The 12,186-nt window shown below is 35.8% G+C and overlaps 1 protein-coding gene and 1 pseudogene across 5 annotated transcripts in view; one reads left to right on the top strand and one right to left on the bottom strand.

Annotated features, from left to right (window-relative positions):
• IHO1 (interactor of HORMAD1 1) overlaps positions 1-12,186 on the bottom strand; it is a 91,412-nt gene that overhangs the window by 78,451 nt on the left and 775 nt on the right. For all 5 annotated transcript variants that reach the window (XM_077129336.1, XM_077129334.1, XM_077129333.1 and 2 more), the window contains exon 2: positions 8,966-9,042. Coding sequence is in view for 2 of the 5 variants with exons in the window: in XM_077129333.1 (XP_076985448.1) it covers positions 8,966-9,042 (77 nt within the window). In the remaining 3 variants the exon portion in view is untranslated. The remainder of the gene's footprint in view (positions 1-8,965; positions 9,043-12,186) is intronic.
• Positions 3,823-4,857, top strand: LOC143657920 (olfactory receptor 4A47-like; annotated as a pseudogene).

The following is a 12,186-nucleotide window of genomic DNA, read 5'->3' on the forward strand; positions in this document are numbered from 1 at the left end:
CACAAACGGACATTTGCACACCAATATTTATAGTAGCATTATTTACAATTGCTAAGAGATAGAAATAGCCAAAATGTCCATCAACAGAGGAGTGGCTATGTAAACTGTGGTATATACATACGATGGAATATTATGCAGCTGTAAGACAGAATAAATTCATGAAGCATGTAACAACATGGATTGACCTTAAGGATATTATGCTGAGTGCGATTAGCCAGAAACAAAAGGACAAATACTGTATGGTCTCACTGATATGAACTGACATTAGCAAATGAACTTGGAGAATTTCAGCTGGTAACAGAGACCATCAGGAGATAGAAATACGGTAGATATTGGGTAATTGGAGTTGAAGGGATACAAATTGTGCAACAGGACTGATTGTAAAAATTCAGACATGGATAGCACACTACCTAACTGTAATACAATAACGTTAGAATACTGAATGAAGCTGAATATGAGAATGATAGAGGGAGGAGGCCTGGGGGCACAAATGAAATCAGAAGGAAAGATAAACAATAAAGACTGGGATGGTATAATCCAGGAATGCCTAGAGTGTATAATGATAGTGACTAAATGTGCAAATTTTAAAATGTTTCTGCAGGAGGAAGAACAAAGGAATGTCAATAATGCAGGGTGTTGAAAACAGATGGTAATTCATATTTTAAAACTTTAACATTCCTAATATAACTTATGTTGATAGTTTAATCGAATACCATAGTACTTGGAACCTTGCATAGGGCATGAGATTTTGTAGGTTTGTCCAGAGTGATGCCCAGAGAAATCCCAGAGCGATTTGAGCAGTGAATAGGGAAGTATTTGCAGAGTCCTTTAGGGGGAATGGTGAGAAAGGGGGGAAATTCAACTTCCCCAAGTGGAGAATTCTTGATATTCTCACAGGCAGTGGGGACAGCCAAAGCAATAGGCCAAGCATCCAATCTTGGGGGTTTGTTCATACGAAATTTAATCCCGCAAAGGATAGGTCAAGCCTCCTTAAAATTAGGCCTAAGAGTCACCCCCAAAAGAACCTCTTCTGTTGCTCAGATGTGGCCTCTCTCTCTCTCTCTCTCTCTCTCACACATACACAGCAAGCAAACTCACTGCTCTCCCCATCTCTACATGGGTCATGACTTCCAGGTGTTTTTGGCAATGTGGGACAGAAATCTTAGAATGAGCTGGAACTCAGCATCAAGGGATTGAGAAAATCTTCTCGACCAAAAGGGGGCAGAGTGGAATGAGACAAAATAAAGTGTCAGTGGCTGCGAGATTCCAGAGTGGAGAGTTTATCCTGGAGGTTATTCTTACTCATCAAATAGATATCACCTTGGAGAGATTCAGAGATATTCAGAGAGAGCAGAGAATGCTGCAGCACCACGAAGCAGAGAATCCACCAGCCAGCGACCTTTGGAGATGAAGAAGGAAAACGCCTCCCGGGGAGCTTCATGAAACAGGAAGCCAGGAGACAAAGCTAGCAGATGACACCGTATTCGCCATGTGCCCTTCCAGCCGAGAGAGAAGCCCTGACTGTGTTTGCCATGTGCCATCTCACTTGAGAGAGAGACCCTGAACTTCATCGGCCTTCTTGAACCAAGGTATCTTTCCCTGGATGCCTTTGATTGGACATTTCTTTAGGCTTGTTTTAATTGGACATATCTATAGACTTGTTTTAATTGGGACATTTTCTCAGCCTTAGAACTGTAACTTATTAAATTCCTCTTTTAAAAAGCCATTCCATTTCTGGTATATTGCATTCTGGCAGCTAGCAAACTAGAACAGATTTTGGTACCAGAGAGTGGGGTTCTGCTGTTGCAGTTTGCAAATACCAAACATGTTGGAACGGCTTTTTAAATGGATAAGGGGAAGATTCTGGAAGAGTTGTGAAAAGCTTGATAAAGAAGGCCTAGAATGCTTTGGAGAGACTGTTGGTAGAAATGTGGACTCTAAAGATACCTCTGATGAGGCCTTGGACAAAAATGAGGCACATGCTATTGCAAACTGGAAGGAAGGCAATCCTTGTTTTAAAATGGCAGATAATCTGGCAAAGTTGACTAATGGCTTTGGCTGGAAGGCAGATTTTAAAAGCCATGAACTTGTATATTTAGCAGAAGAGATCTCCAAATTAAATGTCGAAAGTGCAGCCTGGTTTCTCCTTGCAGCTTATAGTGAAATGCGACAGGAGAGAGATAAGCTGAAAAGTAAACTTTTGGGTACAAAGAAACCAGAAATTGATGTTCTAGAAAATTCTGGGCTCCCAAGAAAGAAGACCCCAGAGAACAGAGCCCTGTGTGAGGATTTAACCAAATGTGCAACCAGTCAGACATTTCAGAGAAAGCCAGGATCGGACATGGAGTTATCCAGGAAAGATTTGTGGAAACTCCTTATGTCTGATGGGCATGATCCAACACTACTGCATAGAAAGTCAACGAGAGTGCTGTGGGACCTGTATAAAGTGAGCCGCTGCCAGTCTGGACTGAGGGGTTCAGAGAAGGGACACATTGGAGGAAAAATAACTTCAGAGGCAAAGCCATGGAGACTGAGGTCTGAAGTCAAGAAGCCCCAGGCCAGGAGAGCGGACCCACCCAAGCACGTGGAGAGGGGACATGTGATTGTTCCAACAACATTTTTTTATTATTAATTAAAAAAAATTAACTAACACAACATTTAGAAATCATTCCATTCTACATATGCAATCAGTAATTCTTAATATCATCACATAGATGTATGATCATCATTTCTTAGTACATATGCATCGATTTAGAAAAAGAAATAGCAAGACAACAGAAAAAGAAATAAAATGATAATAGAGAAAAAATAAAAATAAAAATAAAAAATACAAAAATATATAAGAAAAAAAAACTATAGCTCAGATGCAGCTTCATACAGTGTTTTAACATAATTACATTACAATTAGGTAGTATTGTGCTGTCCATTTTTTTTTTTTTTTTAGAAATCATACCATTCTACATATGCAATCAGTAATTCTTAACATCATCACATAGATGCATGATCATCGTTTCTTAGTACATTTGCATCAGTTTAGAAGAACTAGCAATATAACCGAAAAAGATATAGAATGTTAATATAGAGAAAAAAAATAAAAGTAATAATAGTAAGAACAAAACAAAACAAAAACCTATAGCTCGGATGCAGCTTCATTCAGTGTTTTAACATGATTACTTTACAATTAGGTATTATTGTGCTGTCCATTTTTGAGTTTTTGTATCTAGTCCTATTGCACAGTCTGTATCCCATCAGCTCCAATTACCCATTATCTTACCCTGTTTCTAACTCCTGCTGAACTCTGTTACCAATGACATATTCCAAGTTTATTCTCGAGTGTCGATTCACATCATTGGGACCATACAGTATTTGTCTTTTAGTTTTTGGCTAGACTCACTCAGCATAATGTTCTCTAGGTCCATCCATGTTATTACATGCTTCATAAGTTTATCCTGCCTTAAAGCTGCATAATATTCCATCGTATGTATATACCACAGTTTGTTTAGCCACTCGTCTGTTGATGGACATTTTGGCTGTTTCCATCTCTTTGCAATTGTAAATAACGCTGCTATAAACATTGGTGTGCAAATGTCTGTTTGAGTTTTTGCCCTTAATTCCTTTGAGTAGATTCCCAGCAATGGTATTGCTGGGTCGTATGGCAATTCTATATTCAGCTTTTTGAGGAACCACCAAACTGCCTTCCACAGTGGTTGCACCATTTGACATTCCCACCAACTGCTCCAACAACATTTTTATATACACATGCTCTTTTAAAGTTGTGTAGAAAATCCAAGTGAATATAATTAGGCAATTAGCAATGTTGGATACAGTCCAACTGTAAGACTCCATGATAAATGTTGTGGTTTGAAGAGATAAAATGTTCAGTGATGTTTCCTGGATTGGTAAACTGTCTGGAAACCTGATCTCAGCGTCTATACAATGATAGATGGAACCAAGGAATAATGTGACTTACTTTGTTCTCCTGGGCTTCACACAGAAACCAAAGGAACAGAAAGGACTTTCTGCTATTTTCTTGCTGTTCTACATTTTGACTATCACTGGCAATTCAGCGATTGTTGTGACTGTGTCAGTAAGTCCCTGGGTTCACCTATGTACTTCTTCCTTGCTGGCTTATCATTTATAGATGCAATGTATCCCTCAGTCTTTTACCCCAAGTTGATTTTAAGCTTGTTTTTTGGACAAAATACCATATCCTTCCAAGCTTGCATGATCCAGCTCTTTATGGAGCACTTATTTGCTGGACCAGAGGTCTTTCTACTCTTGGTGGTGGCATATGACTGCTATGTGGCCATCTGCAAGCCTTTGCATTATCTGATTATCATGAGGCAATGGGTGTGTGCTATGCTACTAACAGTATCCTTGACTGAAGGACTTTTGCACTCAGTAATTCAACTTAGCTTTCTTTACGGGCTCATATTCTGTGGTCCCAACATCATTGATCACTTTTTCTGTGACATGTACCCCTTATTGAAACTTGCTTGTTCTGATACCTCTATCATTGGCCTCTTAGTGGTAGTCAATGGAGGGCTGGTCTGCAGTATTGCATTTCTGCTCTTACTCATTTCATACAGTGTCATTTTGTACTCTCTAAAGAACCTCAGTCAGGAAGGGAGAAGGAAAGCACTCTCTACCTGTGGTTCACACATCATCATGGTGGTCTTCTTCTTTGTTCCCTGTACTTTTATGTATGTGAGACCTGCTAGAAACTTCCCTGCTGACAAATTATTGAGCATGTTTTACACAGTCATAACCCCCATGCTAAACCCTTTAATCTATATTCTGAGAAATTCAGAGATGACAAATGCTACGAAGATGCTCTGGAGAAGAAAAGTCACATGAGTAATCAATAAGTCTGTGATCCTTGATGAAGACTCTGATTTAGCTTTAAGGAATATCTCATTGGAACCCAAAAACCACCATAAATCAAAAACACACTTTGTTTTTCTTCAAGGCATTTATCATAACTATAAAAAGAATTTACTATATATTTGAGCTTTTGCTGATTAGAATAAAAACTCTGTATTAATATCTAGCTTATTACTGTACCTAAAAAGATATAATGCATATACAATGATGAACTAATAATTAATATGTAAGAATAATAAAATTTTAAAGCATTATGTAAAAAAAAAAATAGATATCACCTTGTTAGGCAAGATGTAGTTGAGTGGCTAGAGGGAACTGCCTGAAAATGTGGAGCTGTGCTCCAGTGGCCATGTTTCTTGAAGATAATTGTACGACGATATGGCTGTTGCAGTGTGACTGTGTGGTTGTGAAGGCCTTGTGTCTGATGCTCCCTTTGTCTACCATATCAATGGACAAGTAAAACATATGGATTAAAAATAAATAAATAATGGGGGAACAAATATTAAAATAAATTTAATAAATTGAAATGCTGGTGATCAATGAAGGGGAGTGGTTAAGGAGTATGGTATGTATGAATTTTTTTGTCTTCTTTTTATTGCTTTTTCTGAATTGATGCAGATGTTCTAAGAAATGATCATGATGATGAATATACAACTATGTGATGATAGTGTGAGTTATTATTATATAACAAGAACGGAATGATATAAGAATGTGTTTGTATGTGGTTATATATCATAAATAAAAAATTAATTAATTAAAAAAAGAAAGGGAGTGGTAAGGGATATAGTTTGTATGAATTTTTTCTGCTTTTTTTTCTGAATTGATGCAAATGTTCTAAGAAATGATCATGATGATGAATATGCAACTATGTGATGATATTGTGAATTACTGATTATATATGTAGAATGGAATGATCATATGTTAAGAAGTTTATGTTTCTTTGTTGTCATATATTTTTTAATTCAATAATTAATAAAAAAATTTTCAATGGTATTGGATTTTGTTAAATGCCTTTTCTGTGTCTATTGAGACAGTCATATGTTTTTTCCTTCATTCAATTTATGTGTTTTATCACATTAATTGATTTTTATATTGAGCCACGCTTGCATTCCTGGGATTAATCCCTCTTGGTCATGGGATTCTAAATATTTTAAATATGCAATTGGATTTGGTTTGCTAGTATTTGACTAAGGATTTTTGCATTTATATTAATAAAGGAAACTGGTCTATAGTTTACTTTTCCTGTAATGTCTTTATCTGACTTTGATATCAGGATAATGCTGACCCCATAGAACAAATTAGGAAGAGTTCCCTTCTCTTGAAATTTTTTAAAGAGTTTGAGGATTGGTATTGATTCTTCTTTAAATGATTATTACAGTTCATCAGTTAAGCCTTCTGGCCCTGAACTTTTCATTGGTGAGAGATTTTTTTTCATTATTGAGTCAATCTCTATAGTTAAAAATCTGTTGAGGTTTTTAAACTTCTTCTTGTGTCTGTTTAGGTAATTTGTATATTTCTAAGAATTTTCCCATCTCACCTAGATTATCTAATTTATTGACATATAATTCTTAGTATTCTCATAATCTTTTTTATTTCTGTAAAGTTAGTGATGGCACCATTTTAATTTCAGATTTTAGTTATCTGCATCTTTTTTTGCCTAGCTAAAGCTTTGTCAATTGTATCACTTGTTTCAAAGAATCAACTTTTATTTTGTCAACTTGAGCAATTATTTTTCTATTCTCTATTTCCTTTAGCTCTGCTCTAATCTTATTTTTTTTTACCTTCTTTATGCTAATCTTGGATTTACATTGCTCTTTTTTTTTCAAATTCCTCAAGATGGGAAGTTAGCTTTTTTCTTGTTTAATACAGTCATTCATAGCTATAAATTTCCCTCTGAGCACTCGGCATCCCGTAAGTGTTTCATTTGTATTTATTTTCTAATTTCATTTCCCCTGTGATTTCTTTTTTTATTAATTAAAAAAAAATTACAAGAAAGAAACAGAACCCTGTGATTTCTCTTTTAACCCAGGTTGTTTAACAGTGCACTATCTAATTTTTATGTAATTGTAAATATTCTAGTTTTCCTTCTGTTATTGATATCTAATTTCTTTCCATTGTAGTTAGAGATATCACATTAGGTGATTTCAATATTTTAAAATGTATTGATTCTTGTCTTGTGCACTAACATATGATCTATCCTGGAGTATGAGCCACATGCATTTGAGTTCTCCCATTGCTGGGTGAGGTGTTCCATCTATGCTTGTTAGATCTACTTAGATTACAGAATTAAACATTTAAGTCCTCTGTTTCCTTGTTGATCTTCTGTCTAAGTGTTATAGCCAGTATTGAAAGTAGTGTTTTGAAATTTCCAACTATTACTGTAGAGATATCTATCTCTTTCTTCAATTCTGCAGTGTTTGCCTTATATATTTTGGGGACCAGTGGTTGGGTATATATGTGTTTATAATTATTATATCTTTTTGCTGGGTTGACACTTTTATCAATAAATAATGCCCTTTATCCTTGTAACAGTTTTTAACTTAAACTCTGTCAGATATTAGTATAACCACTCCAGCACTCTTTTCAACTATTTTCATGTAATATTTCTTCCCATCATTTCCCTTTCAATTTGTTAGTGTCTTTTGATCTAAGATGGGTCTCTTATAAACTGAATATATAAAGGATCATACTTCTTTAACCATTTTGCCAGTTTCTACATTTTGGTTTTAGAGTTTAATCCATTTATAGCTAAGGAAAATAGTGGTAGGGCAAAACTAAGGTTTTAGTTTCCCAGGTTCCTTAAAGCAAATACCATGAAATGGTTTGGCTTGAATAATAAGATTTATTAGCTTATAATTTTAAGGCCAAGAAAAGGTCCAAGTCACCCAGGGGTGTAAACATCCCTAGCAACTTGGGACAGAAATCCTAGTATGAGCTGGAAGTCAGCATCAAGGGATTGAGAAAACTTTCTCGACTGAAAGGGGGAAGAGAGAAATGAAACAAAATAAAGTGTCAGTGGCTGAGAGATTTCAAACAGAGTCGAGAGGTTATCCTGGAGGTTATTCTTACACATTACATAGATATCCCCTCTTTAGTTTGAGGTATATTAGAGCGGCTAGAAGGAAGTACCTGAAACTGTAAAGCTGTGTTCCAGTAGCCATGCTTCTTGAAGATGACTGCATAATGATATAGCTTTTGCAATGTGATTGTGTGATTGTGAAAACCTGTCTGATGCTCCTCTTATCTACAGTATGGACAGATGAGTAAAAAATATGGATAAAAAATAAATAAGAGGGGGAACAAATGTTAAAATAAATTTAGCAGATTGAAATATTAGTGATCAGTGAAAGGGAGTGGTAAAGGGAATAGAATAAAAATAGGGGGAACAAAGGTTAAAATATGTTGGGTAGATGGAAATACTAGTGGTCAATGAAAGGGAGTGGTAAGGGGCATGGTATGTTTGAGTTTTTTCTTTTTTCTTTTTATTTCTTTTTCTGGAGTGATGCAAATGTTCTAAGAAACGATCATGGTGATGAATCTACAACTATGATATTGTGATGATATTGTGAGCCATTGATTGTACACCAAGTACGGAATGTTTGTATGTTAAGAATGTTTGTGTTTGTATGTTGTTTTGTCAATTAAAGTATTTTTTAAAAATAGGGTAGTATATGAGAATCTTGTATTTTATACATTATTGTTCTGTAAACACAATTTCTCTAATTAAAAATAATGTATTTCATAGCTTTGTCTACTGAAAATCTTTAGAAATAATGATTAACCAAATGTGCCTTCCTAGTACATGGCTTGTAGTTTTGCTAGACCATTCACAACTAAAAGAACTGGGGCTCCCTGAAGAAATGGCCAGTTCTAGGACTGGGCCAAGAAATGTCTAAAATAAGCCTAGGGCATCTGGTTGTATGAGAGAACAAGGAAGTTATGAGACTACTGGTTAGCTACCTAAAAGGAACTCGGTGCAATTCATAATTATGAAAAAAAAAACTCATTGGTAACTTCGAAGGGTAGGAAATGAACTCATTCTGAAAGCTGATAAATAAAGGGAAAGAATCATTTTTCTTACCTTTCTAGAACAAACTGTATCTCAGAGTAAACCAACACATAGACGTGAGAAAGTTCCTCTTTATAGAAGTAATCCAACTGATAAAAATAGAAGAATTAAAGGATTAGAATATCATTATTTTGCAGCCCTAATGAAAATAATGGATCTAGGCAATGAGCATCCATGACTGTTAAAACCATGAGGTAAAAAGCTGATGGGGAACTTTAAAATGGAAGGGCCAGGCTGGCAATACTTAGACCATCTGATCAATCTTTCCATCATAAAAAGTAACGTACTTCTGATGAGGTGCAATCATAGGTACACAGCATCACCAATGAAGTATTTATGCCAAAGAATATTGATCCTTAATCTGATGAAGTCTCTGTTCTAACCACCAGTTTACAGAAAATACGGGAGGGATTAAACAGTACTACAGGAATACGATCAGCACAATCCAGAGAGTGGAAAATCCTACAATTTAATGACACTATTCTTTCAAAATACAAAAAGCAAGAAAAACAGAGGTGTGGGAATCTCTAGATTAAAAAAAGCTTTATGAGGGATATTAACCAAATATACTGTGTTTGGATCCTAAATTTTAACAATTAAGGAAATTTATGGATTGGATATTTAATGATATTAAGAAATTATTATTTACATGTGATGATAACATTGTGATTATATTAAAACTGAGTCCTATGCGGAAGACCCTAGTTTGATTCCCAGCCCCTGCAGCACCCCCTCAAAAGAATCTAACAAAAGGTGCTGGTAACAGCTATTCACACGGAAAAGAATGAAGTGTGACCCCTACCGCACAGCATACAAAAAACTAACAAAAAAAACCAGAGTCCTTATATTTTTTCTCATCTTTTATTACATACATAAGTTTTAAATGGATAAAATAACCTAATGTCTATGATTTGCTTAAAACAATGGAGCTGGGCTGTAGGAGTGGGGGAAGGGTCCAGGCTAGACATAGGTTGATAAATGTTGAAGTTAGATGACAGGTACATTGGATTTCTTTCATCCATTATCTCTACTTTTATAATGTTTAAAATTTCCCACAGTAGGTAATAACCATTTAAGAGCTGACAACTCCCAAATTTATTACTTCTAATCCAGACCCCTTCCCTGAACTCGACTCCTATATTCAACTGCTGACCTGACATCTCCACACGAATGACTAATATGCACCTTGAATTTAACATGTCCAAAGCCCAGATCCTCATTTTCCCCACCCACCCCCACCCTACAAACATTCTCTACCTATAGTCTTCCCATTTCATCGTTGCAGTTGCTCAAGCCATAAAGCTAAGAGTCCTCCTTGACTGCTCTTTCTCACACTCTCACATCCAATCTGTCAGCAAATACTGCAGTAATTCCTTCAAAATATTTCCAGAATCTGACCATTTCTCATTCCCTCTACTGGAGGGTTGCCAGATAAAATAAAGGATGCCCAAATAAAATGTGAATTTCTCAAATGTTGCGTGGGACATACTTGTGCCAAAAAAAACAAAAACAAAAAAACTTGTTTACTTGAAATTCAAATTTAACTGGGTACCCTGTATTCTTATTTGCTAAATCTGGCAATCTTAATCCACAGTCATGAGCCTGGATTACTGCAATAGTCTCCTAACTGGTCTCTCTGAAATAGCCAGAATGAACCTAACCCTAAGTCAAATCACATCACCCCTTTGTTCAACCCCCCCTACTGGCTCTTACTTTACTCAAAATACAAGTCAGAGTTCTTATGATTCTCCGAAATCTCCCCTCTCTCCTATCTATACCCACTTGCATGCCTCCTATGGGCTCCACGATATTGCTCATCCTTGCTGGACATACAGTGCTGATCCCTCAACCTGGGTGCACTCCTCCTTCAGATTCGACATGATAGGCCCCTCTTCAGGTGTTCACTCAAATACCACTCATTTGAAAAACGTAATCCCTAGACAATCCCTATTGTTCTTTCCTGCTTCGTTTTTCTCCACATCACATCATTGTAATACATTTTAAGTAGTACATCTAATACTAATATATTACATCTAATACTAACATATCTTATTTATCTTGGTTAGTCAGTCTCAGCACACACAGCAACACCAACTAGAATGTAATATTAAGTTCTCTGAGAACAGGAATTTTTGTCTGATTAATTCACTGCTATATTCCCAGAACCTAGAATGGTGATTGGAACATTAAATGATGTTCAGAAAATATTGTTAAATGAGTTAAACAATAACTTGGGAACTAAATTAGAAGAATGGAACAAAACATTCTAACCATCAGAGTACAACTGGATTTCAATCAATTAAAAAATATTTAAGATTTATTTTCAATTATTTATTTTTTTGAAACTTTTAAAAATTTTTATTTATTAATTTTAAAAGTTAACAACAAAAACAAACATTAATGTATCATTCCATTCTACATATATAATCAGTAGTTTTCAATTATTATATGTCAAGTTTCTAGAACAGCAGACATAGTATATATAAAACAGGTGTGGTTGCGTAAATACAGGATTTCTGCCTTTGTTTACTTATTAACAGGCTAGTTTCTTTCTTCCCTCCAGTACTAACAAAAACTCCTTCTTCTAGAGTTCAGATTTAGAATCTAGACACATCACTAGATCAAGACCATTATTTAAAGTCATTAACACCTTAAATCCTTTATCATTTTCTATTTCTTTTTATACTGACAGAAAGCAAGCTCTACAGCTGTGGCTTGGATCTGGAAAAGACACTAGATTCCAGAACATAATCTTCTGAATTATGATAATCCTCAGAGGTTTTTTAATGTGATTGAACGAATTCCATAGTTATACCCTCATCCTGACCATGTCTAAGGACCATTTGGGGCCCAATGTCCTCAACGTCAGGTTTATCTGTTTTCACACCATCTGTATAGGCTTTTATGCTCCCAGAGGGCAGAAATCCCTACTGCTTAAATAAATGTATCCTAACAAATGCCAGTCCAACATTGGCAATAAAGAAAACACTTTTAAAACAAATGAAAAACTGAAATGCACACATTAAAAACTTTCAAAAGAGCAGGTTACAGTTATTAAGGGAAGCATAAAAGGAAAGAAAAGTTTGAGTACATGCAGGAAATGAGACCATTTCCACAGTAAGTGCTCTGGAAGGATTGGTAAGAACGGGAGGTACGTGGGGGAGGAGGGGGATAGGGTGCCCTGAGGGGCATACAGACCCTCCCCCTATCTGGTCAGTCTTCAACTCTGAGAA

The sequence above is a fragment of the Tamandua tetradactyla genome, chromosome 15 (genome assembly GCF_023851605.1).
Source record: "Tamandua tetradactyla isolate mTamTet1 chromosome 15, mTamTet1.pri, whole genome shotgun sequence".
Lineage (NCBI taxonomy): Eukaryota > Metazoa > Chordata > Mammalia > Pilosa > Myrmecophagidae > Tamandua > Tamandua tetradactyla.